The sequence below is a fragment of the Danio rerio genome, chromosome 4, assembly GCF_049306965.1.
Source record: "Danio rerio strain Tuebingen ecotype United States chromosome 4, GRCz12tu, whole genome shotgun sequence".
NCBI lineage: Eukaryota > Metazoa > Chordata > Actinopteri > Cypriniformes > Danionidae > Danio > Danio rerio.
This window is the reverse complement of record NC_133179.1, coordinates 45,864,437-45,892,436: the sequence shown is the minus strand read 5'-3', so window position 1 is coordinate 45,892,436 and position 28,000 is coordinate 45,864,437. Positions and strand designations below refer to the sequence as shown.

At 42.4% G+C, this 28,000-nt stretch overlaps 2 protein-coding genes across 4 annotated transcripts in view; one reads left to right on the top strand and one right to left on the bottom strand.

Moving 5' to 3' along the window:
• Positions 1-23,960, top strand: part of LOC103910514 (protein NLRC3-like) — a 64,669-nt gene extending 40,709 nt beyond the window's left edge. Inside the window, exons 1-11 of one of the 4 annotated variants that reach the window (XM_073947308.1) lie at positions 9,642-9,683; positions 10,121-10,209; positions 10,449-10,562; positions 11,162-11,250; positions 11,600-11,713; positions 14,936-16,885; positions 17,842-18,015; positions 18,498-18,671; positions 20,858-21,031; positions 21,859-21,905; positions 22,146-23,960. In XM_073947308.1, coding sequence (XP_073803409.1) covers positions 11,646-11,713; positions 14,936-16,885; positions 17,842-18,015; positions 18,498-18,671; positions 20,858-21,031; positions 21,859-21,905; positions 22,146-22,675 — 3,117 coding nt within the window. In that variant the 5' untranslated portion in view covers positions 9,642-9,683; positions 10,121-10,209; positions 10,449-10,562; positions 11,162-11,250; positions 11,600-11,645 and the 3' untranslated portion in view covers positions 22,676-23,960. Of the gene's footprint in view, positions 1-9,633; positions 9,684-10,009; positions 10,210-10,448; positions 10,563-11,161; positions 11,251-11,599; positions 11,714-14,935; positions 16,886-17,841; positions 18,016-18,497; positions 18,672-20,857; positions 21,032-21,858; positions 21,906-22,145 lie in introns of those variants that run through there. The other 3 variants (XM_073947307.1, XM_073947306.1, XM_073947305.1) reach the window with 3 other exon arrangements.
• LOC101882252 (NLR family CARD domain-containing protein 3-like) overlaps positions 1-28,000 on the bottom strand; it is a 305,138-nt gene that overhangs the window by 118,258 nt on the left and 158,880 nt on the right.

Below are 28,000 nucleotides of genomic sequence, written 5' to 3'. Positions count from 1 at the left end.
GCATCATGAGGAAGGGAAGAGGTGCTGAGTGTGTGTTTGGATTTAATGATCAGTCCTGGAGTTTGTTCTGTGATTCCTCCAGTTTCACATTCATACACAATAACACACACACTGCTCTCCCAGTGGAGGCGCTCAGCAGGAGAATAGGAGTGTTTGTGGATCACAGTGCAGGAACTCTGATCTTCTACAACATCTATAGAGACACAATGAGCCTCATCCACTCAGTCCAGACCACATTCACTGAGCCGCTCTGTGCTGGGTTTGCTGTTTATCCTGGATCATCAGTGAAACTGAGCTGAAGACTGAGATTTACCCAGAATCCTCTGCAGGAGCAGTCAGCAGCAGTGTGTGTGTGTGTGTGTGTCTGTTCACTGTTGTGTACGTGTGTTTGTGTCTGTGCCTGTGCATTTGTTTACTGTTGTGTGTGTGTGTGTATGTGTGTGTGTGTGTGTGTGTGTGTGTGAGAGAGAGAGAGACAGAGTGTGTGTGTTTGTGTGTGTGCGTGTATGTTCACTGTTGTGTACGTGTTTTTGTGTCTGTGCATGTGTTAATTGTTGTGTGTGTGTGTGTGTGCGAGGGAGAGACAGAGTGTGTGTGTGCGTGTGTGTGTGTGTGTGTGTGAGAGTGTGTGTTAGTGTGTATCTGTGTGTGCAAGAGAGTGTGTGTGAGAGAGCGTGAGTCTGTGAGAGAGATTGTGTGTGTGACAGTGTGTGTGTGTGTGTGTGTGAGACGGTGTGTGTGAGAGAGATTTTTTGTTACTTTGAGTGTGTGTGTGTGTGTGTGTGTGTGTGTAAGAGAGAGAAAGAGAGTGTGTGTGTGTGAGTGAGAGAGAGAGAATGAAGTCTACTTTAGTGAACAGATCCTGCATAAGCTAATAAAGTTGTAAATAATATTCAGTTTGTGGCACAGAGTGATCATTTGGGAGCCGCGCGCGAAGTGAAAGTCTTAGCAGTGAAAATGAAACGGAAAGAGCACACAGTGTTGCTAGATGTAGCTGACCGATTCCAGCCCAAACAGTATCCAAAACCCGGCGAAATGTAAAAATACCCGCCCAGTGTTCTGTATTCACCTAAATCAGATTTTAAGCAGAAAATGACAGATTGTAAGCACATATCTCAAACACAAAATTCAACATCAGAATTATCATCAGCATTAATGACCAGAACAAATCTAAAGTCCCACTCATATTAACCTTTATTTTACTACAGAATCCTGAGAAAATCCTGATCTTTATTTTAGATAAAAAATCGTGATTCTCATTTTAGCCAAAATCGTGCAGCTCTAGTGTGTGTGTTTGAGACAGAGAGAGGTTCAAATCACTTTTATTTCAATATATTTCAGCTACACTTTTACACAATTATTAAATATTAAAACAAAACTTTACAAATAAAAGCATAGTTCATCTTTAGTGATTGCACACAAATCCCCTTTTAGACAGCAAATTAGATTAAACTTTGCCAGATCATTCATGGCTTTATAATAATTCAAATCTATTAAGACTCTTGATTTAACAGAATTCCTAAATATTACACATAAATCATTACACAGGCCATGATCAATCTTTTCCTTTCTCCTATTATAAATTGCCATTTTAGCTTGTCCAAAAATAAAATTAAACAACTGACACTGATGTTTTCGGCCTTTTAAATACTTAAAACCACATAGAAAAAACTTTCATTGAGAAACATTCGCTGAAAAATTTGAAGAAAATTGCTTAAGACCGTAAATAAAGGTGTCAATCTAGCACACTTGTGAAAGCATGAAATGCTGTTTCCCCTTCGGTTGGGGAACTTCAGTGCCATAGAGTGGATTGATTGAATCCACGAAATGGGAGGATTCGGTTCAGAAGCCGCTTGTCTGAAAGAGTATTGAACGGGCCAATGAATGCAATGAATTGGCAGCATAAGCTTTCACAGGTGTACTTCATTGCCAATTATCCCAGCATATAAGCACACCTGGAGCGAGCAAACGCCATCCTTTTCGCTTCAGAGACTTTCTGATCGAGTCGATGAGGGTTCCTCCTGCTGTGACCAGCGATTCTGAGCGAACGAGAGCATTCTCCCGGTCCAGAGTGTGTACACGCAGCGGCAGACGGTCGAGCTGGGTTTCTCCCTTGCCTGGCGTTCTTTGGGTCCGGTCCTCCAGAGCGGTGCGTATAAAGTTGCAAACTTCACAGAAAGAGCAACACAGTCGTGCAGCACGTCCTTTTCAGGACGGCGCTCCGACTGTGCGTTTCTAGATGCGGTGGTTTCCTGTCCTCGGATGATGGGCACGAGTACTGCGTTGCATGTCTGGGGGGTCTAGCATGTTAATGCGCTGCTCGCGGGCAGTTCATGTCGTCATTGCGATGCCATGACTGTTGCGCAGTAAAGATCGCGGCTAGCCTTTGCAAAAGGGCGAACCACCCCAGTTGTCCCCTGCTCTGCAGCGGGCACTCGGGCAGATCTGAGGGTTTCAGCGAGAGATAATCCGTCGCCCACGGGCCCGCGGACCTCCCGCTCCTCTAAGCGCTCCATCCAAGCTTCGGGCGGGGGAAGCGATCCGTCTAACAGATGGTAGCCCTTACGCCCGATGACACCGGAGACCAGACGTCCACCGCGGCATCGGAGGGTGGGCTTTCATTGTCCGATGATGATCCAGACCCGCTCGCCCCCTTCAGGCTGGTGAGCGCTGTCACTACGGATCCTGAAACTGACATGTTAGCCGTGCTTTCCCGGGCTGCTTCGGCCGTGGGTTGGAGATGGTTTATCCCCCAGCTCCGCGGCCGGACCGACTAGAGGGGCGTTCCCTTCTTCCCGGAGGTGCACAGTAGGCTCACGCGGTCTTGTAAAGCACTTTTTTTCTGCTCGTGCTGCGTATCCCTCCACCCTAACCACTCTTGACGGTGGAACAGCCAGGGGGTATGTGGCGATTCCTCAGGTTGAGTGCGCGATGGCGGTAAATCCGCGCGGCGCCTCTTGGCGGGGTCCGCCTCGTCTCCCATCCAAAGCCTGTAAGTTATCTACCTCCCTCGGAGCTAGAGCTTACATAGCTGCGGGCCAGGCTGCTTCCGCCTTGCATGCGATAGCCACCTACCAGCGCTACCTAGCGCAGGCGCTGGCCGAGCTGCACGAGGGTGGGTCCAACCCAGGCTTACGAGCTTCGCACCGCCGCCGACTTAGCTCTTCGGACTACTGAGTCCGCTGCGTGTGCGTTGGGGAGGACGATGTCCACATTAGTGATCCAGGAGCGCCACCCCTGGCTGATATGCGCAAAGTCGACAAAGTCCGCTTTCTTGACTTTCCCCATATTCCAAGCCATGTTCGGCGACACCGTCTGTGAATTCACCCAGGAATTCAAGGCGGTGAGAGAGCAGTTGGTGGGTGATGTCTTATCGGCAGTCCGTAGCCCGCTCCGCCCGCCGTGCCATTCATACCTGCTCTTTGCCGAAGGCGCCCGCCTACGAGAGCTGCTCCGCCCCCGCACACGCCTCTGGCGAAGCGAGCGCGTCGGGCACCTCGGAAGCAGGCAGCCCCCCTGCCCAGAACGCCGCTAAGTCTGGCAACGGACCACGAAGCGTCCCTGGGACAGGCCATCTGGAGAAGAGGGAACTTGCTCTTTCCCCGCTGGAGGGCGGGGCCCCATTTCCAATGGCACTTTTTACTGCCATGAAAACATTATGAAAGGGCACTTTTCACTTCCCCAGATGTGACAGCCCGAAATCTGCCAGTCTGGGACGCTATGCTTTCTAGCTTGCAGATTCGGTGCGTTTCGCCAGTGGCTCACGAGCGCTGGGAGGACGGTCTCCTTTCTCCCACCCCTCGAGCCTCCCCTCCGGAGCTCGGGTTCGGAGTGAGAGCAAATATCTCACCTCCAGCTTTTCCGTGGGACCCGCGAGCTTCCCGGATCAGCACACCCACTCCGCGCTGCCCCACTGCTGGTACGTCAGCGATTGTAGCGATGAGTCCATTAGCGGGAGCTCTGCCTGCCTGGTTAGCGCGGGCCAGCTCTTCGCGGTGGCTCATACGCACAATCAGACTCGGCTATGCGATTCAGTTCGCGAAACGGCCCCCCAAGTCGTGGGTGTGTATTCACCAGGGTCAGCCCCCTGTCCGCCCCGGTCTTGCGAGAGGAGATTGCTGTCCTCTTGGCGAAGGATGCAATCGAGCCGCTCCCTCCAGCCGAGATGGAGAGCGGGTTTTACAGCCCACACTTCATCGTGCCCAAAAAGAGCGGTGGGTCACGGCCAATCCTAGATCTGCACGTTTTGAACCGCTGCCTGCACAAGCTGCCGTTCAGAATGCTCACGCAGAAGCGCATCCTCCGGTGCGTTCGTCCTCTGGGTTGGTCTGCAGCATTAGACCTGATGGACGCGTATTTCCATGTCTCCACTCTTCCTCGCCACCGTCAGTTTCTGCGGTTTGCGTTTGAAGGTCGAGCTTGGCAATACAAAGCCCTCCCCTTCGGGCTCTCTGTCTCCGCGGGTCCTCACCAAGCCCGCGGAGGGTGCCTCAGCGCCCCCTCGGCTCGCGGGCATCTGCATACTCAATTTTTTACGACTGGCTGATTTTTGCCCTCTCTCGGAGCAGTTGATTATGCACAGAGACAAAGTGCTCTGGCACTTCCACCTGTGGGGGTTTCAGGTCAACCGAGAAAAGAGCAAACTCTCCCCCGTGCAGAGGATCTCTTCTCTCGGGCTGGAGCTGGACTCGGTCACCATGGCAGCGCGCCTCTCCGGAGAGCGCGCTCAGCTGATGCTGTACTGTCTGAGAGAGCTCGACAGTAGAATAGTGGTCCCACTGAAACTATTTCAGAGGCTCCTGGGGCATATGGCAGCCGCTTCATGCCGCTCGGATTATTCTATATGAGACCACTTCAGCACTGGCTTCACGATCGAGTCCCCAGACGCGCATGGCACGCGCGCGCACACCGAGTCTCTGTTACTGCGCTGTGTCGCCGCGCCCTCAGCCCTTGGAGCGACCCCTCGTTCCTACAGGCCTGGGTGTCTCTAGAACAGGCGTCCAGTCTTGTTGTCGTTTCAGCAGACGTTTCCAACACGGGCTGGGGGGCTGTGCGTTGCGGGCATGCGGCTGCGGACCTGTGGAAAGGTACCCAGTTGCATTGGCATATCGCCTGGAGCTGTTGGCAGTGTTCCTCGCTCTCCACCGTTTTTTTTCCGGTGCTGGAGCGGCAACACGTGCTGGTCAGGACGGACAGTACGGCGGCGGTGGCGTATATCAGCCGTATAGGGGGTATGCGCTCTCGCCGCATGTCTCAGCTCGCCCGCCGTCTGCTCCTCTGGAGTCATCCGCGGCTGAAATCGCTGTACGCCATTCATATTCAGGCAAGCTCAACCGTGCAGCCGATGCGCTCTCACGGCAGCCTTGCGTCCTGGAGAATGGAGACTCCACCCCGAGTCTGTTCAGCTGATATGGGCGCGATTCGGGGAAGCCCAGATTGATCTGTTGCTTCCCCCGAGATCGCTCATTGCCAGTTGTTCTTTCCCTGAGCGAGTGCTCTCGGCACGGATGCACTGGCTTACAGCTGGCCTCGGGGCACACGCAAATACGCGTTTCCCCCAGTGAGCCTGCTCGCGCAGTTACTGTGCAAGGTCAGGGAGGACGAGGAACAGGTTGCTGGTTGCGCCCCTCTGGCTCAACCGGACCTGGATGTCAGAGCTCTCCCTCGCGATAGCCCTCCCCTGGCAGTCCCTTCGAGAGAGCACCTACTCTCTCAGGGACAGGGCACCACCTGGCACCCTCGCCGATCTTTGGAGATTTTTAGACGCGAGGAAGACTTAGGTAACCTCCGATTGCGGTGGCTAATACCGTCACTCGGGCTAGAGCCCCCTCCCCGAGCTCGCCTATGCCCTGACGTGGAGTCTATTCACTGAATGGTGTGTCTCTCGCTGAGAAGACCCCCGTAATTTGCCAGATCAGCGTTGTGCTTTCTTTACGCCGAGAGAAGTTGGAGAGCAGGCTGTCGCCCTCCACACTCAAGGTTACGTGGCTGCCATCTCCGCTCTCATAACGCGGTGGCTGGCAGCACCGTGGGAACGCATAACCTCATCATCCGGTTCCTCAGGGGCGTTAAGCGAATTAATCCACCCCGCCCCCTCTCATGCCCTCTTAGGATCTCGCCCTCGCTACACAAGCCACGTCAGATCCCTTCGATCCTCGACTCAGTATCTTTCTGTCCCTGAAGACAGCTCTGCTGGTCGCGTTGATATCGATTAGAGGGTCGGGGACCCGGAGGCATTTTTCGGTCAGTGACTCGTGCCTGTAATTGAGCTGGCTTCTCTCACGTCCTGAGACCCCGCCCGCGATATGTGCCCAAGGTTCCTACCACTCCGTTTTAATACGAGGTAGTGAGCCTGCAAGCGCTGCCCTCGGAGGAGGCAGACCCAGCCCTTTTTATTGTCCAGTTCGCGTTTTGCGTATTATCCGGACCGCACTCAGAGTTTAGATCATCTGAGCAGCTCTTCGTCTGTTATAGCGGTCGGCAGCAGGGAAGTGCCGTACCGAAATAAGTTCCCACTAGATTGTGGATGCCTTTCTTTCACTATCAGAGCCGAGATGAGCCGCGTCCCCCGAGAGCGCGTGCGCACTCCACTCGGAGCTTCGCATCCTCTCGAGCGCGGGCACGCGGCGCCCCTCTAACAGACATCTGTAGAGCTGCGGGCTGGGTGACACCCAACACATTTGCAAGGTTTTACAATCTGCGAGTGGAGCCGGTTTCCTCAAGGGTATTAGGTAACCCTTGGTGATTGAGGAAACAATTCGGTAGGGTGTTGAAACACGCTTGCTGCGCCATTTTCCCTAACACGGAGATACATGCGCCTTTTTATCTGTCAGTAAAGTTCCCCGTCAGGTGAGCCCTGCAGATTCCTCCGTGGCCCCCAGCACTGACTCAGCGGAGGAGTCACTTGCTGGCCCACTACGTTGTAGGTCTGCCCGCTGGTCAGCCCGCGTTTTGGGTAAAGGTGCCTGCTATGCGTGATCCCCACTAGGCGATCCCATATGCTTATTCCGCCACGGTTAAGTCCCCCCCCTGGGCGGACCCGTGTCTTCCCTCCCCGCTAACCACTCTTTTGCTATGCGTACTCCCCCTTTTTAGGGCTAGTCCATATGTAAATTCTGCCATCTATCCCCCCTTGGGTAACGGATGGCCTCCGCAGCGTCCTCCCTATCGGGATTGCACGCTTCCCAACGTACTGTCGTATTTTCCTAGAATTATCTAGATGCTCACGACTTCCCAAAAAATATATATAAATCCGTAAAACTTCTGTTGAAGTAGGATAAATTAGGGCCAGGGACACGTTGGAGGACCGCGCCCCCCATGATGTGGGTGCGTCACGCTTGCTTGACTATCTCCTCATCGGGGGTGTTGGTAAGGTGCAGTCATTATGGCGCTTTCAATGGGCTCCCAATGCGTGGATTTTACAATCAAATCCACTTATAGTGCTAAAGTTCCCCCCGAAGGGGAACGTTCGAGGTTACTAAAGTAACCCTTCGTTCCCCGAGGAGGGGAACGGAAGCACTATACTCCGTCGCCATAATGACTGTCCCTTAGCTGTTGAAAGTCTCTTCAGCTTTAAAAGGATAGCGTCTGCTGGCGCCAGGTGAGCTTATATACTCAGTTGATTGCTTATGCCGCTCACCTGCGCAGGCTTGCGCTGCCAATTCATTCTTAATTGGCCCGTTCAATACTCTTTCAGACGAGTAGCTTCTGAACCGAACCTTCCCAATGCGTGGATTTTACAATCAAATCCACTTATAGTGCTTCCGTTCCCCTCCTCGGGGAACGAAGGGTTACTTTAGTAACCTCGAACGTTCTCCCACGGTTTTTATACCTTTTTTCAAATATACCCATATTCATAAGAAAACAGTTTTTCTGTAACATAGATAAATTGATAAGCCATTTTATATGGGGAGGTAAATCACCTCGTATTAGAAAATCACTCCTCCAGAGGAATAAATCCCAAGGAGGCATGGCACTGCCAAATTTTTTGTTTTACTACTGGGAGAGCAACATTCCAAAAATTTTGTTCTGGGTATCTTCTTGGGACCCAGAGTCAATTCCACTGTGGGTACAGGGTGAAAGAGCTTGTTCCTGAACTTCTCTAAAATCTTTGATATGTGCATCACTTCCAATTTCAGAAAATAATTATATGACTTCTTTTAATCCAATAGTTGTACATACATTAAAAATTTGGTCACAGTTAAGAAAGCATTTTGGCTTTCAGGCTCTCTCAATTGCAGGTCCCATTGCCTCTAACTGCTTATTTGCCCCATCTTGTACAGACTCTGCATTCCGGGTGTGGGAGGAGAAGGGGAATAAATGCCTGAAAGATTTATTTATTAATAATATTTTTTGCTCCTTTGAAGAGCTTGCTCATAATTTTTCTCTGCCCAAAAACAATTTTTTAGATTTCTGCAAATACGAAGCTTTGTTAAGTCAAAATTTAAATCTTTTCCTGAATTACCTGCTGCCTCAGTAATTGATGCAATATTAGACTTAAAACCCGAAAGTAAAGGACTAATTTCTCATATATACTCTTTAATTTTTACAATTGATCCTCAAAGTCTAGAACATATTAAAACCTCCTGGCAGCTCGACTTGAGCAGAGACTTCACAGACTTAGAATGGGATGGTATTTTAAATAAAGTACATTCATCATCACACTGTACCAGACATGCCCTTATTCAATTTAAAATACTTCACTGGTTACATTTTACAAATTTAAAATTGTCTAAGATCTATCCTACTGTTAGTCCAGCATGCAGTAGATGCTCAATTTCACCAGCCACAACTGCCCACATGTTTTGGTTCTGCCCAAATCTAGGGAGGTTTTTGGAAAGATATTTTTCAATCATTTAGTGATATGTATGGTTTTCCTATTGAACCTGAACCCCTGTTGGCAATTTTTGGAACCAGTCCCGAAAATATTGTGCTTAAAGAAGAAATATGTAGAGTAATTGCTTTTATCACGCTACTGGCAAGGCGTTTAATTCTTCTGTATTGGAAAAAAACTGAGGCCCCAACACATAGTTGATGGATTAAAGACGTTATGTATTTTATTCAGCTTGAAAAAATCAAATTTACTCTAAGAGGTTCAAAAAATACTTGTTTAAAAACCTGGTCTCCCTTTCTTACATACGTTGACCATTTACAATTTTTGGAGCAGGAGGATATATAAAATCTCTCATAATCCCAAAGGACCCCCCCCCCCCTCCTTTTTTTTTTTATATTTTCTTATTCCTCTTTCATGTCACTGTAACCTTGTAATGCCTTTCACAATGGCAGTGCTTGTAATAAAGGTATACAGAACCTTTCTTTTATCACACACTGAACTGTTCACTTTTTATGTGCATCGTATATCTTGAGGACTTTATGTTTGCAGACTGTTAGCTATGTATATCTTCTGTTAAAGCCACAAAAGGGAAAGTAGTGTTGGGGATATTTGTTTATATATTTTGTTTTGTTGTTGTTGATTGTTTGTCTTTTTTTTTTTTGTTTTTGTTTTTTTGTTTTGTGCAAATGTAAAAAAGAAAAAAATTCTTATAAATAAAGTATTTAAAAAAAAAAAAAAAAAAACATTATTATACACACTCCAGTAAAGCAGGTGGCGGTATTCAGCTTCATGCTGCTCTCTGTAACTCGCCACACAAGAAGAAGAAGAGGAGGAGGAAGAGGTTATCCAGGTATGTGTTTGTTCTTTCTTCTCTGTGTCAAGTGTTTATACTGCTTCAGGTAAAAATCACTCTAAGTAAAATGTAACTCCGCAGGTGCTTTGATAACCCTGCAACTGTTTGACTCTTCTCTGCTCTGTTTAGTGTTTGTGACGGATGTTTATCACTGAACTCATGATCTGCCGCTCCTTCAGAAACGAAAGTGAAAGTGTTGTGTGTTGTGTCGCCATTTTAAACAGCTTTAAATCCTTAATGTCATGACCAAACATGTATGCTTTATGTGAATGTGTGTATGATGTTATTATAATCAAACTGATAACGCTGTGATTCTTCATTAGTTTACTCGTGATGAGCTTCTGGATTTGAGAGTCTCAGCTGCTGATCTATTCCTGCATTCAGCTGAATTATGAAGGCTGATCAATGACTGGAGATCTGTGATTGTTCATCAGTTTCTTCTAGAGTTTCTGCTGGAGATCAAACTCTTCAGGTCCATCATGGAGGACACACACACAGATCAGGATTTGTCTACAGGATGCAGGTATTAGACCTACACTTGACATTTTATTTGATTATTTTCTACAGGATATTATATTTACTCTCTGTTAGTTGTGTTTTTAATCTTTCAGAATATTTAACACACACAGCCAGCAAGTTTGTGTACAATAATTATGAAAAGTATGTGTTGTTTAAACAGTGTTTTAATTATGAAATGTTGAATAAATCTGGTGTGTTGACTCCAGTGTGTGCAGCGCTGAACTTTAATCTTCTCTGTTTTAGTTCAGTTCATCAGAAGAGAGCAGAAGCAGAGCCCAGCTGTGTGACTATGAAGAGTGACTGGTCTATGGATCACCCAATAAAATTTAAGAGTGAAAACACACGACCTGCTGTCAGGTAGATCATCTCTTTAATATCTGCAACTGATGAGTATTTTCATAATAAATGAATCAGGTAATTAGTGTTGTGGATCTGTTGGGTTTCAGATGTTAGATGTTGTATCTGAGCTCTGCAGGATAGTGCTTGAAGATCTCCGCTTTACACTTCAGGCCACAATTGATGGTGTTAACAAACCAATCAGCGCTTTATTAATAGTTAGTGAGGTAGAAGGTGGGTTTAGGTTTTGGGTAGGGTTAGGGATCCAAAATAAGATCATACTGTATGACTACTAATGAGCAGTTCATATGTTCACATTACACAGATAATAAGCCGATAGTTAATAGTATGAATTGTGAGCTAAACTAAAGTGTTCCCGATCTCCTGCCATAAAGGGCTTTTCCTGCACACTTCCCCCTGCTGTTTCTGTGCTGTACTGATCAGCCATTCCTCTGATCTGAGTCTGTTTTCACTGAAGCGCAGTCATCATCATGTTGTGTTGGCCTCATAGATGCTGCTGATCAACACATTTGGTTTCTAGAATTGATATTTCTTAAGTTCTCCTGCTCATTCAGTCATGATAGATGATGGTAAATGAACTTGTCTTGCTGTCCTCAAAGTCTGGACTTGAGCTCTGCAGACAAACCCCCCAATGAGTGACCTTCTGAAGACTGAGTGATGAGGAGGAGGATAAGTGGAGCTGCTGGAGGCGGGAATAACAGTCAGCTGACACAGTGCAGTTTATACTGCTGCTTATAGTCATGTGATGATGATTGACACGCCTGGATGATTAAGCTCCTCCCACACCTCAACTGTGGACTTCATTCAGTGATTTGATGATTAGTTTCAGCTCTAATCTGCTCTAATAGTGCTGCATTTCTGTTGGGCTTTCTCTACTAGAAATGAGCCTTGATCTGTGTTTGCTGATATTTTCACATTCAGACAGTTTTTGTTCAAATATAAAGGAAATTAATTTAAGTGTTTTTGTAAATGAAGAATGATTAATATCAGGTTTGTGCAGTGTGGGCAGCGCTCAACTTTAATCTTCTCTGTTTTAGCTCAGTTCATCAGAAGAGAGCAGAAGCAGAGCCCAGCTGTGTGTCTATGAAGAGTGATGCGTCTATGATGCAACCAATGACATTTAAGAGTGAAAACACACGACCTGCTGTCAGGTAGATCATCTCTACACACACATGATTACACTGCAGCATTTATATGATCCTGTGTTTCTAGAAGATCAGACATTATTACGCTTTATTCCCACAGTCCAGTCAAGACATTTTAGTGAAGTACTGAAGTAGTATTAAGTGACGAAAGTATTAATACTCAAACTGTTACTTAGTAGAGTGAGTTTACAGGCTTTTACAATAGTCAGCAAAGGGTTTATGATAAAAAGAAAGATTTTAGACAAGATGAATGAACAAGTTCTGTGAGACAAACACACCACACAGGGTTCAAGGCTAAGGATTTTTTTCTCGTGGCCCGATTGGGCCAGTGGTTCAGATTTTTACTTGCCCTGCCGAAATGTTCACTGGCCCCACCCAAAAAAATAAGTTAATAGCTATTTCTTAGTGTCAAAAGCCAAACATAATTGTACACTCACACTTTGTTCAGCATAACTTTTCTTTAAATACAACTGACAATTTAAAAATGATTTGTTTACAATTGATTAAACTAAACTTGGAAAAAAATCGACATGTATATTATAAGCAAAAATGTGCACTTTAATTTTGACACCCACAGACATCGTCACCAAACAAATCAGAGCGGTCAGATTTTCTCATACATGGCCTCATTTCAGTTGTCAAGTTTTGTAAAAATCTGTCTATTGAATTAATTAATCTATTAAAAATGTGGGCTAGAATTATGCATTACAGGCTTACAATATAGAGAGAAATGACAGATGAAGCATTGTTATGCCAAGAATTGCACCCCTGCCATAAAGTGCACAGCCTCTGAAATGTGCATATATTACCTTAAATTGATTTGAAAATAATAATAATAAAGTTATGACAACTAATGACAGTGACTGAGGTGAGCTCCAGGAATGTAACCCTCACAGACGATATGTTTAAATAAATAAATACATTTAATTTAAATGCACTGATTAGATTAAATAAAGTGAATTGTTTAATGTGTGGTTTAGTTGAAAATACCTAATACAAATACTAACCAGTCAATATTTAGTATTTTTCTTTTATTTGTAAACCTAGTTCTAAAATGCATTTCACTTCTTGTTCTTACAGACAATATGTTTAATTAAATAAGTAGATTTAAATTTAAATACACTGATTAGATTAAATAAAGTGAATTGTTTAATGTGTGGTTTAGTTGAAAATGCCTAAGTTTAGAAACAGGCTCATTACATCAGTCTATAGTACAGTCAATATTTAGTATTTTTCTTTTATTTGTAAACCTAGTTTGAAAATACATTTCACTTCTTGTTCTTGCTTGATGCATCAACATAATAATCACATTAGCCTGACTGCAGTTAGATCATGAAGCAGATGAAGGTGGATCTTTTTGTCAAAGTGTCAGTACAAAAATGAACAAAACAAAAGGATTAATACACCATATTATAAGATTAATTTTGGTCAACTTTCCTAAATTAATATTACACATTCATAATACACTGTGATACAGCCTGGTTTGTTACTTTGTTGGATCGTTTTGTTTTCTCACTACAATCGATCCGCTCAATTGAACCGAGACCGTCTCATCCTGGCGATCTCGGACAAATACTGTCCAGAGTGTCTCGCATGCTGGCCCCGGGCCATCGGGCAGCCCTTATTGTCCAGCCTTGACACATTTCATCTGATAAATAATTATGGGCGAGAGAGATATTGATTTAGGATGAAACTGTATTCAGATATTCTCTTTATTATTGTCTGAGAGCAAACACTTGTATGATCTGGAGATTATCATGTGAATTAAAAACTATATTCAGTCAGACAGATTTAGACAGCAGAGATGACAGAGAATCATTATTTTCTTATTGATGGTAAAACATTTAACAAGTATAAGATCACAACAACCCTCAGAACTACAGACAGCAGAATACAATATTCAGAGGAACACGAGAACAGAAAATTATACAGTAAAAGAAACAACATTACCATGTTACACACTATAGCAGCTGAACAGGTCATCTAGGAGCTTCAGTCCTCATGCTTGTGCTCTCTCACATTTTCATCTTAAAAGATTTTAAATGTCTTTAGTGAGCATCCAGCATAATTGTGAATAAATTAAATTAAATTATTGAAGTGCTGCATTTATTAAATGACAAACACTGTTAAATGTTTACAGCATTTTGAACAGTAGATGTGTGATCAGTGTGTGGTGTTTACAGTGATCAGTGTGTGGTGTTTACAGTGATCAGTGTGTGGTGTTTACAGTGATCAGTGTGTGGTGTTTACAGTGATCAATTTGTGGTGTTTACAGTGATCAGTGTGTGGTGTTTAAAGTGATCAGTGTGTGGTGTTTAGAGTGATCAGTGTGCTGTGTTTAAAGTGATCAGTGTGTGGTGTTTACAGTGATCAGTGTGTGGTGTTTACAGTGATCAATTTGTGGTGTTTACAGTGATCAGTGTGTGGTGTTTAAAGTGATCAGTGTGTGGTGTTTAGAGTGATCAGTGTGCTGTGTTTAAAGTGATCAGTGTGTGGTGTTTACAGTGATCAGTGTGTCGTGTTTACAGTGATCAGTGTGTGTTGTTTAAAGTGATGATCACTGTGTGGTGTTTAAAGTGATCAGTGTGTGGTGTTTACAGTGATCAGTGTGTGGTGTTTAAAGTGATGATCAGTGTGTGGTGTTTAAAGTGATCAGTGTGTGGTGTTTAAAGTGATCAGTGTGTAGTGTTTAAAGTGATCAGTGTGTGGTGTTTACAGTGATCAGTGTGCGGGGTTTAAAGTGATCAGTGTGCGGTGTTTAAAGTGATCAGTGTGTGGTGTTTAAAGTGATCAGTGTGTGGTGTTTAAAGTGATCAGTGTGCGGGGTTTAAAGTGATCAGTGTGCGGTGTTTAAAGTGATCAGTGTGTGGTGTTTAAAGTGATCAGTGTGTGGTGTTTAGAGTGATCAGTGTGCTGTGTTTAAAGTGATCAGTGTGTGGTGTTTACAGTGATCAGTGTGTGGTGTTTAAAGTGATCAGTGTGTGGTGTTTAAAGTGATCAGTGTGCGGTGTTTAAAGTGATCAGTGTGTGGTGTTTACAGTGATCAGTGTGCGGTGTTTAAAGTGATCAGTGTGTGGTGTTTAAAGTGATCAGTGTGTGGTGTTTAAGTTAAATCTGATTAAATCTGTGTAGTGTGTCTTAGCTGGTTCAAAGAAAACACACATGGCTTCACTAGAGAATCTTTACCCTCACACTCATTGATTCTTTGTGTTGTTGTTGTTCCTGCAGTGTGGATAGAGATGATCAGACTGGAGACCTGCAGCAGGATTCACTCCAACCAGAACATGATGAACTCCAGAGAGTCAAAGAGCAGCACCAAACCAGCATGAAGAACAAGTATGAGAGATTATTTGAGGGAATCAACCATGGAGAGACTCAAACCCTCCTGAACAGGATCTACACACAGCTCTACATCATAGAAGGAGAGAGTGAAGGAGTGAATGAAGAACATGAGGTTTTACAGATGGAGAAACGAGGCAGAACAAAACCCTCACAACACACTCCAGTCTACTGCAATGACATCTTTAAAGCCTCAGCTGGAGCAGGACATGAGGAGAAGATGGAGAAGGAGAAAGCCCAGATCAAGACTGTTCTCACTAAAGGCATCGCTGGAATCGGGAAAACCGTCTCTGTGCAGAAGTTTATTCTGGACTGGGCCGATGGAAAAGCCAATCAGGATGTAGATTTCATGTTTGTGCTTCCATTTCGAGAGCTGAACTTGATCAGAGATCATCAGTACAGTTTTCACAGACTTCTGCTGGACTTTCATCCTGAACTTGAAGATCTGGAGCCCAAGATTTATGAGCAGTGTAGAGTTGTGTTCATCTTTGATGGTCTGGATGAAAGCAGAATCACACTCAACTTTTCAGATGAGGAGAAAGTTTGTGCTGTGACTGAATCTTCATCAGTGGCTGTGTTGATGCGGAGCCTCCTGAAAGGAGATCTGCTTCCCTCTGCTCTCATCTGGATCACCTCCAGACCAGCAGCAGCCCATCAGATCCCCTCCAGATACATCAAGCGTCTGACAGAGATTCAGGGATTCACTGAGCCTCAGAAGGAGGAATATTTCAGGAAGAGAATCAGCGACGAGCATCAAGCCAGCAGAATCATCTCCCACATCAGAAGAGCAAGAAGCCTCCAGATCATGTGCCACATACCCGTCTTCTGCTGGATCTCCTCCACTGTGCTTCAGAAGCTCCTGGAAGAAGATGTGAGTGCAGAAATCCCTCAAACTATGACTGAGATGTACATCCACTTCCTGCTGATTCAGATCAACATGAGGAAGCAGAAGTATGAAGAGAGAGATCCAGAGAAACTCTTGCAGTCCAACAGCGGAGTGATCCTCAAACTTGCTGAAGTGGCTTTCAGACAGCTGATGAAGGGCAATGTGATGTTCTATGAGGAGGACCTGATTGAGAGCGGCATAGACGTCACTGACGCCTCAGTGTATTCTGGGATCTGCACTGAGATCTTCAAGGAGGAATCTGTGATTCATCAGAGGAAAGTCTACAGCTTCATCCATCTCAGCTTTCAGGAGTTTCTGGCTGCTTTCTTTGTGTTTTACTGCCATTTAACAGAGAACAGAGAACCGCTGAGGGTGATTTATGAGAGAGAATATTCATATAATCAATATCTACAGTCCAGCTCTGAGAACTCTCTGTATGTTCTGCTCAGTTCAGCAGTAGTTAAAGCTGTCAGGAGTAGTAATGGTCATCTGGATCTGTTCCTGCGGTTCCTGCTGGGCGTCTCACTGGAGTCCAATCAGAGACTCTTCCAGGATCTGCTGACACACACAGAGGAGAACTCAGAGAACATCAGGAGAATCACACAGTACATTAAAGACGAGATCAAGAGGGATGATGACCCTCCCTCAGCTAAAAGACGCATTAGACGGTTACAGAAGAAGAGACATGACCCTCTCTCAGCTGAAAGATCCATCAATCTGTTCCTCTGTCTGCTGGAGGTGAAAGATCAGACTCTGGCCAGAGAGATTCAGGAGTTTGTGAAATCAGACAAACACTCAGAGGAGGAACTCTCTCCTGCTCACTGCTCAACAATCTCCTACATGATTGAGATGTCAGAGGAGCCGCTGGATGAGTTAGACTGTAATAAATTCAACACATCAGCTAAGGGAAAACAGAGACTGACAGCAGCTGTGAGAAACTGCAGAAGAGCTCTGTGAGTATTCATTGATTGATCACAGAAGACACACATCAGTCTGCACTGAAGACTCAGATCAGTTTAGTGAATCACTGCCCTGCTTTAACAGAAAATCTTTAGCTGGCCATATCGTCCCCCTGTGAGATCGCTGATACACCATATTACTGCATGGGGACGCGGCGACAGTGTTCTGTTTCCTTATTTGCTCATTTATTTCAGCATTTCTAAACGTATTTAACAAACTTTTCTTGACTTTTTACTCACACAAACAACATTTGTACTTATTTAATAATCTACTTCATTTGCTTTACAGTTTATCCTGGAAAATAACTCAAATCCCTGTAAATCCCTGTGCTCCTCCAGCTGAATAGGACATTTGTTGATGTGTATTTGCTCAAATCTAACACAGTGTTGCTCTTGGATAATTGTGTTTGTTTTCTGATCAGAGAAATAGTGTAATTTTAGACACAGTATTGCCGTCTCGCTGCAGACATGCCTGTAATATTACATTTACTGTAGGCCTAAACACTAAACTTTACACTGAGCTCAGTAAAATGCTCTCTGATTAGTTATTAATAATCTGTTCAATAATTCAGTACAGTCATATAAATGGGGAAATACAGCTTTAGTTAAGTTTAATGTACTTTCAATAATTAAATAAATGAATAAATAAATAAAAGAGCAGATTTAAATGAAATAATATTCTTGTTCTGAAAACGCTCATGTGTCTGTAGTATGTCAGCAATTCCTGTAATTCACTACAGTTTTGAGTGTGACTCCTTGTATTTAATGATAATATTTCATTCATTCAGATCTAGGATGTGTTATTTTAGTGTTCCCTTTATTGTTTGAGCAGTATATATATATATATAGTTTATTTCCAGTGTTGCTTTTATCGCTGTAGACTGGACTCATGAACACTCAACACTGCTCATTTCTTACTGTGATTGTGTTGCTCTTTGTCCTCTACACAGGCTACAGGACTGTAAACTCACTGTTCAGTGCTGTGAGAGTTTGTCTTCAGCTCTACAATCCTCAAACTGTGTGCTGAGAGAGCTGGACCTGAGTAACAATGACCTGCAGGATTCAGGAGTGAAGCTTCTCTCTGATGGACTGAAGAGTCAACACTGTAAACTGGACACACTGAGGTAAAATAAAAACATTTCCATCAAATAAATGCTGCCACAAATGACTTTTCCATTGTGAAATGCTGTAAAGTCTGATGAGGTAATGAGCATATGCTGTGATGTGTTTTATTTCTGTTTATTTATTGTGAATATTTCATATGTAATGTGAAGTCAAATATGAGAAACCCTGTTTATATCAGATATAATATTGCTCTTTAGTGTAATTTCTGCTGAAATGATCATTGATTGGTGTTCTTTGGTGTTTTTGGGGCATCTCTAAATGAGCTGTGTTTCTGCAGATGTTCAGCCCATCTTTATAAAGTTTATGTAATAATGAAATACAAATGTTTGATCTTCCTCCATGTGACAATTAAAGCAACTCTGAATAGTTAAAGGAGTCTTTTCCTTTTCCCTATGAGGAGGAATCACTCATTATGGACACTTCAATAATTACATCACACTCACACACAATAATACAGTGTCTTTTACTGTCCTCTACACAGACTACAGTGCTGTAAACTCACTGTTCAGTGCTGTGAGAGTTTGTCTTCAGCTCTACAATCCTCAAACTGTGTGCTGAGAGAGCTGGACCTGAGTAACAATGACCTGCAGGATTCAGGAGTGAAGCTTCTCTCTGATGGACTGAAGACTGTGAACTGTAAACTGGAGACACTGAGGTAAATGATTCTCTACTCTACAATAACTACAGTCAGACAGTTTCATATTAGAGCTTTTCATGCTTGAACATGTTAACCCTGGGTGATACTAAACCCCAGATAACAGGAATTATGGTTTATCAGTAATTCTGTTTCACACTGCTCATACTATACCTGTAGTTAACCCTCAGGGGTTTTGGGACCCCTGAGATGTTTTGACATGCCCTGACATCTGTTTTGTAGAAATAAATATTATGTGTGGTTAGTAGGTTTTAGAGAAACAAATGTAGCTGAAATACGAATCTAAAACCAGACTGAATGTGCCTGAACAAGAGTTTAGAGTAAGCAGTCTTGTAGACTAGAATATTTACTGCACAATTATGTGAAATTATTCTGTGCTCTCATTCAGAGAAAACATTACAATGATCTACATTTTGTTAAGGTTGTTTTGGGTGATCTCAGCTGTATGTGTGAGTGACAATGCTCATGAATAATTCACACCTGAGAGACAACAGACACTCCCCCACTCACCCATCAAGGGTAGTGTACAGCAATGTCCATCTGCAGAAGCTAGCCCAAACTCAATGCTTGTTGTGTTACTGCTGTGTGACCATGTAAACACTCTGGGTGAACAATATACAGTGCTCAGCATATATAAGTACAGCCCTCACTAATCTCTCTTTTACATTCATATTTTAATAGGAAGCTCTACAGTATTATATTTGTGCATATACAATAGATTAGCCAAATCTGGAGCTCATCTAACAAAATAACTCAGGATAATGGTCCAAAAACTAGTGCACTTAAATCAAATATATGTGTTATAGAAAAATATTAAATACAAATAAAAAAGAGGAAAAAACAAGAGAAGCAAAACAGTGGAAGAAATAGCAATATTTAGCCTGAATTGAATTGTATTATCTTTAAATTTCTGAATATGTTTGGTGACTAAAATATGATTGTCATGAATAAATCTGTTTAATAAATGTGTTCTGTTTAAATGCAGCAGAATACAGTGCCTATATTGACTGAGAAATGGAGGAAAGTGTTTGTTTTCAGAATGGGCTGTCCTCCATTATGCTGAGCGCTGTATGTGACTTATACAGCCGCACATATAATATATATTTGAAATGGTGTAAAACGTGTTCGCCAAACTCTCTTGTGCATTAATCCAGCATTTAATAATCATTTCTGAATGAGTCTGAGACACTGAAGTAGAGGAATGACAAACGCTTTAAACACAAGAATAAATCAGATTTAAACATGAAAAACAATTACTGTAAATCTAAATCATATTTGAAGAGCTTTAATATAGATTTCACTAATAGTTGCAGTCTCAGTTCACTGTTTGAAAACTTTTACCAGGTTGTGTCTGTCTGTGGATGTCGACATTCAACATTTCTGTGTGAAAGTGAAGCGCAGCAAGAACACAAATAAACATTATAGCAGTGTTAATCCTGTTTCAGAGCAGAACAGTGGATCTGGAGGTGTGAAAGCAGCAGAGTTAAACGCTAAAGTCAAGCTGTTTTGTGTCCTGCTGAAGGTTTGAGCTGCTCTCATATTTGTGCAGTTTCAGTTTCTTGAAAACAAATAAAAGTCTCATGATAAAGTGTGTGAAATAATCCTGATTACTCGCTCATCTAAAACAATATCTGGTAAAGGCTGAATGTGAAGGAGAGTCAGCAGTCATGAATATTGATCAGGTGTTTCTCTCCTGACAGAATAAAAGTCCCCTAATGGAGCATCAGTTTGAATGTGACTGTGGGTCAGGTGATGAACACATGAAGAGAGCGGCTTTGTGTTTGTCTGAGCTCATTTTGTTTTAATCCACAACAGAATCACAATATAAATGATGAAATCAGCTCATTTCCTGTTGTGTTTTATACATGACTTTAAGATGATCTTCTGAGCTCAAGTGTGTCTTCTTTCTCCTCACAGCAGACTTTACAGCTTGATGTGGTGTATTATGAACAATGTCTTTGCTCTGTACACTTCTACAGATGATGTCGAGTCCTTGTTGAGTGTGTGAGTGTGTGTGTGTGTGTGTGTTTGCTGATGCGAGGGCTCGATCAATAAGGAGAGCTGATCAGGATGTGTGTGTTTATCACTGCTGTTGACATGAGCAGAAACAGCAGTCAGCATCTTCACAACACAAAGAGATGTGTGATTGTCCAACTGTGTGATGTGGACTATTGCTGTGTTTGTAGATTGTCTGGCTGTATGGTGACAGAGGAAGGCTGTGGTTTTCTGTCTTCAGCTCTGACTTCAAACCCCTCACACCTGAGAGAGCTGGATCTGAGCTACAATCATCCAGGAGATTCAGGAGTCAAGCTGCTCTCTGAACAACTGGAGGATCCAAACTACACACTGGACAAACTCAAGTATGTGGAGCATCAATGGCCTTGTGCTTTTACACTGAATGGCTTTAAAAAGACACTAGAAAGCTCTTTTGTGATCAGCTTCAGTTTTCTGTGAGGGTTATGGGGTGAGGACAGACAGAAGATACAGCTTGTAGAGTATTCCAGTCATGTCTATGAAGAGCAAATCATTGAGTGTGAAATGAATCTCCTCTGTAAATGTTGGAGTGTATTGGCTCAGTTACAGTGACATTAAGCGGGACACACTGTACAGTTTCAGCATTTGAGCTGAGCAGAGAAACTTCTTCCTCCATTTCTGCTGAAGAATCCTACAATATCAGGTCAGGAATAGGGTTGGGGATTGAAGATGGATTCCGATTCTGGAATCAGACACTTGGATTAATGTTCAGACTCTTGTTCTAAAATCAACAACTGGATTCCTCTTCTCTGTGTACACATGTGTATTTTTCACTTGCTTATCTGTCAGGAACTTGGGCGCTGGCGAGCAGCTTTAATAATCTGAACATAGTTTAGAGATGGACTGCAACATGTGCTCAAAGGCTGCATGTGCTGAAGAACGATGGCAAAGCTAAGTGTGATCACTGTAATAAATGAATGTTGCAGCAGGGTGTCTCCATCAACATGAGCAGTATCTGCGCTCGCTTCACCAACAGCAGAGGAAAAGAACGCACTGTGTTACATTCATTGTGCATCCCGGCTCAACCAACAAGTGTTGTGTGTTTTAGCTCAAGAGTTTGGAGCGTGTAGCTGAGCAGCTCAGTGCTAGCTTTAGCTTATTAGCTGAGGGGGAAACTAAACAGCTCATTCTCTCCATCTGTGTGTGTTTACAGTCTGGATCATGGAGGACACACGAGGATTACAGCAGGACTGCACAAATGTAGGACTACACACACACTCTCACACAAACTCACACATGTACACACACAAGCACATGCGCGCACTCACACACAAGCACATGCACACACACACCAGTGGACATGTGCGCGCACACACACACTCTCCCTCTCTCTCACACACACACAGACAGATACGCCCACAAACACTCACAAATGCACACACACACACACACACACACACACACAGCTGTGGTTATAAATGTGTGTGTTCTTGTGTTCAGATGTCTGTTTCCTCACTCTGGATCCAAACACAGCACACACTCAACTCATTTTGTCTGAGGAGAACAGAGAGGTGAAGAGTGTGAGAGAGAATCAGCCGTATCCTGATCATCCACACAGATTTAATGGTTATTATCCTCAGGTGTTGTGCAGAGAGAGTGTGTGTGGACGCTGTTACTGGGAGATTGACTGGAGTGGAGATTATGGTGTGTGGATATCAGTGTCATATAAGAGCATCTGGAGGAAGGGAAGTGTTGAGTGTGAGTTTGGACATAATACTCAATCCTGGAGTTTGAGCTGCTCTTCCTCCAGTTTCTCATTCAGTCACAATGACACACACACTGATCTCCCAGTGAAGCCGCTCAGTAGGAGAATAGGAGTGTTTGTGGATCACAGTGCAGGAACTCTGATCTTCTACAACATCTATAGAGACACAATGAGCCTCATCCACTCAGTCCAGACCACATTCACTGAGCCGCTCTGTGCTGGGTTTTGGCTTGATTATTCTGGATCATCAGTGAAACTGAGCTGAAGACTGACAAGAGATTTATCCAGAATCCTCTGCTGGAGCAGTTTGCAGCAGTGATGTATGTGTGTGTGTGTTTGAGAGTGTGTAGCTGTGTTTAAGAGTGAAAGTGTGTGTGTGTGTGTGTGTGTGTGTGCGTGCATGTGTATGCGCGTGTGTGTCCGTATGTGTCTGCGTGTGTGCATGTCCGTGTGTGTGTGCATGTGTGTGTATGTGTGCATGTGTGTGTGCGTGCGTGTGCGTGCGTGCATGTGTGTCTCAGTCTTCATCAGTGTCATCATTGATGTTGATGAAGTGTCCTCCAGGATGCTGCTGTGTTCAGATCAGCTCATTCTTGTCTACAGGTCAGGCCCGGCGCCAGGAAGTCAAAACTGAGGGGGCACTTTGAATCCATAGGGGGGCACTAGACCTGGTGACTGATATTGGTCTCTTGTTTCTTTCATTTAGGCTATTTATTCACATTTATAATTACTTTGCATTACTGCCTAAGTTACTGACCTAAGGCAGTAATATAGGCTACGTTTTAATAGTAATAACAATATGCAGTTTCGCTATTACGAATTTTATTAACAATGGTAATGCATACCGCTGTCACGTTTTAGCGTGATCAAAACAGAACAAAAAAAACAGAAAGGTGCGGATCCAAGTGCGGTTTATTTACAGTGCACATCAACAGTTAAACAAGGTGCTTAAAGTACAAATAAATAACAAAACAAGAAACATAAAACAGAGACAAGGCTCAAGAATCAAAACTCGAATATCAGACTTACTGGGAATACTGCAGCAGGAAAGACAACAAGGACAAACGACGGGATAACAAACTGTGGTGAAATGGTTGTATAAATAGTCCAGGGGGGTATTCCAGAAAGCTGGGTTAACTTACCATCTGCTAAACCCTAAACTCTCGGTTGATTTACCCAAAACCTGCTTACCGCGAGTATGTTGGTTCCAAAACAGGTGACTAGAGTTAGTTAAATCAACCTGCTGAAGATAACCGCGGGTTAATGCGCGTGCACGGCCCACACCTGAAGGCATTTTCAGTAGATCGCTGAATTCACGAGTCACCATAGAAAGTCACGGTGAGAAAAAAAGGGCAACGCACTTTACAGAGGCGAAGCTGGAGGTTTTAAACACAGAGATTACACATCTGCTTCAACGAAGGAAAGAAATAAAGAATAAGAAATAGATAAGAAAATAAAAAATAAATAATAAGAAAATTTATTAGTTCATTAAATTACACATGCCACCCTCCATTTTATTGTAATGATAAATTAAACTACTCTTTAACATCCTTTTTGAGTATGTTGTGTAACCATTCATGCATTTATTTTTCTTGCCATTAATTTCTTAAGGCCACAATATGTGTATTGACTAATAAGGCTTATAGAAATTGTAATCTTTCTGGAGCTAGAACTCTGTCCAAAGTCATTAAACACAGAAACATTATCATAAAAGGTAATATTTAATTACTGGAGCTCTTTATTTAACACTCTAGAATATTCTTTCTGTCATGCAGCTAATAGAAAGAGGCCTGTCTAACTGCTGTGTCCTATAATAAAGGCTTTTCAGTGGTTGAGTTTTTGACTTAAACCACACACTCTGTCACTGTTGTAAGTGATTGTTGTCAGATGGCTTTAGGTTCTTTTTATTTTGCATGCAGACGAAGTTCCTTCTGCCTCAACTAACAAGCAGTGTAAGAATTTTCTGCACTTTTCCATATTTGAATATTACTCTTGGATCACAAAATCTTTTATCTACATATTTAAATTCTAAAGTAGCTGTATAAGGTCCATCTTCAAAGATAAAGTCACATGAGCATCAACTTAAGGTGAGAAATGTATATGAAAAATATGTTACACGTTGAAAGGTGTGTGTATAAAGCAGTGTGCAAAATAATTCATTTTATTTCAGGAAATGAAGAAATGAACAGATCAAACTATTTGATTAAAATAGTTTTTTGACTAATTATATTTTTTTAGCACTCTTCCATCTGTTTTGTCTGCTTGGGTCACTAAGATTTCCTCTGGGTCAGGCTGCAGGTACGTGTCATCGTATAAGGCAGAAAAGGGTATCTTTTGTCCTCCAGCAAGTAACAATGTAGTGCCCACTAATGATTCTATTTTATAATACATAATAATTTTTTACTATATTTGTATTATACACTTCCTGAAAATCAGCCATTTAGCCTCAACATAGTGATGAGGTGGGGTGTGTGATGAGCTGGTAAGTGGAAGCAGTAATGAGTTTAATAGTTGAAACACCAAAAGATTAAGGATAGATAGATTGTACCTGCACATTTATACTTTGGACAAATTTTATATTATCAGTGTCCTTTAGTGACTGATGGAGCTTTAAAATCGGCTGCAATTAATGCACACAATAGCATTTAGAAACCCTGAAAAAAATATTATATTAAAAAATGTAGGTGTGTGTGCGTGAATGTATATATAAGAACGACATCCTACATCTTAAATTAAAGATATATTTTCCTACAAAAGACAAAGCTGCCACTTATAATATTATACAGAAAAATGTGAGGGTGCAGAAGGAGAGAAAAAACACAAGATCTGAAAGTGAGATTCGAACGCGCTCCATTGTTCTTTATTGACGCACTGTCCACTACGCTATTCCCGTGCTCTGTATCATCTGTGTAATGATACGCAGTAATGTATGACCAAGGAACTGTACAAAAGTGTAAAAATCAGTTCAGTGCAACGCGTACTGTACAGGTGGTCCTACTGCCACATTGTACAGTTGCCTAAAATGCCCTGACGCCTATACAAAGAGCTGCACTAAATGTTTTTTTATGGTAAGCGCAGACCCGCGGTTTGTCACATTTGATTTCAAAAAGGTTTGTTAAATACATTAACATTATGAATTTGGTTATGAAAAAAACTATGCACTTATAACCCTCTCACAACGAAAAAACTTGTATCTGTGTGTCCACATCCATAAATATTCTCATCAAAAGAGCACGCAATGCTCAGTAAACTCTCTGAAACAGACAAACTCTGAAACATAGCAACTTACTCTCTGAACATAACCTGCTCCGGAGCAGGTTATCTTCAGAGAGTAAGTTACTATGGCTACTTAACATACCCAGAAGTTACCTCCGATTTTGTAACCAAAGTTGAGGCTATCCACCTACTTACTCTCAAACTTACCCGTGTATGTCACATAACCTGCTTTCTGGAACAGCCCCCGGGAGGCAAACATACAGCCGGCTACAACCCTAACATTAGTTTCAGACACAACTGCAATGTATTTTACTGGTGAATATGTCATGTAAAAACACTTAACAAACACATTATATGTATATTTTTCATTAATTTAAACGGAAACCTATATCTAACTGAAACCATAGATAATCAAAAATGAGCTTTTGTGTCAGCAGAGATCCAGCCTCTCATCGGAGAATGTGGATATTATGGTGTTTTTAAAGAAGATCTTTCACTAGTCTACACTGCAATTATTTTATTTTAGTTTACTTAGTTAAGATGGCTGCACTAAAGAGAATAGTTTTTTTTTTCTGACTAGTCTATATTGGAGGTATTTATTTAATTTTAGTTGTTTACTCTGGTATCCTGACTGTACCAAAAATGTGATGACAAAGTTAATAAAGAAAAAGTTAAGATGTTCTTGTTATTAAGTGAATCTATTGTCCCTTAGCATTGCTGTTAACATGACATCAACCCTAACCCCACAGCAAACAGAAACCGAACCGTATCGTGGCTCCAAAACCATGAACCGAATCGAACCGTGCCTTTGGTGTGTCGGTACATCCCTGTCTTCAACACTTGCTTTATCAGTTTGTTTGTACGAGAGTAATTAACAAAAATAAATCAGGTAAAAGAGTAAGTCTGATTAAGAAACAAAATGCCACAAATGACCCTACCAAAACTAGTTCTCTATTTTTTATATATAGTGATGTATACTTAGAATGGAATGACATTATGCTGTTTAATAAATTAAACTTTCATTATAACTCAGACTTTTGTGTTGCTTTATTCAAACAATAGCTCTCATTACTGGGAGTATTACGTTGTATAAAGAGTTTAAATTTTTTTTGTCAATAGCAGGGGTGATAGCGTTCCGGCACCACGCCGGATTTCCGGCGTACTGTGGCTGCGGGGGAAAAAAAATCAGGTTCACGGATATTGATCTGTCATTTCTCTAGATTCACAGAATTCACTCACTGCTACTGATTAATTGTGTAATTTAGAGAGCTTTATAAATTATAACGGATCTTTGTGAGATCTCTATGAACTAAGATTAGTGACGCATTTAGTGATAATAAGAGGAGCGTGCTTTGCACTTTCCAGGTTATAATCCATTCAGAATTTGTATGAAACTTTCGTTTTCGGCACATAAACGCTGATATGTTTTGGGAATGACATCTGCATATTTACGCTGGGTTTATTCTCGAAATAACGGTGAAGAAATAGACGGGACAAAAATATATTTCCCCCTTCTCCTTAAACAACTTAGTGTTTCAGCTATGAAAGAGTTCAGTTTTGTATGTAGCCTAATGTCAAAGTGTTTATATTTAGTTTCGTTTTTTATTCGGCTTATTTAGAAAAACGTTTGGAGCATTTTTTATTCGTTAAAAATAATTTTTTTTTAACGAACAGCGCCCAGCGGAAGACCCTCATTGTCTGTTTGATCAGTTTGCCTTCTCAGATCATCACGACTTGCCTAAAATAAAAGATATAAAACAGTTCAAGTATAAAACAATGGTAGCTTAAACGTTAAAGAATGTGTGCTATTAGGCGCATAGTTTGCTTTTAAAAAGCTTGCAGGACATCGAGGCGCCAGAGCAATCATTTGCATTTTTTCAGTGGGAGCAATTTAAAGTTATCCGTCATTTTTGCTCACAAAGTACGAGTAATACATCAAAAAACGTTTCAGCGTTTTTATAAAATAAAGAAAACCAAAATTATGCGCTTTCTGTCGTCTGGTTTTTGAACAGGAGCGCTTAACAAAATGAAGCAAAATGTATATGCCTCACAGACATAATAAATATATTTATAGAAAGCTTTAAATTATTACTTAACGAAATAAAACAAATCGAAAACAAAAAAAACTCCTTCATGTAATCCGTAAAGATGAATTTCTCTCTAAAGGCGAGTCCAAGAGGAGATTGCCAGTCAGGATCTTTGCGACACTGACTCAGAATAAGTTTATTAATAAATAATTAAGATATGTCCTTACTCTTTCCTCGACACATTCATTGTTATTTGTTTTTGCCGGTGCTTGGGGCGAGTTTTAGCTTATTGTGTGTGCTTGAACGCGGATTCACAGTAGCAGTTTTAACATGGAGTGACACGACAT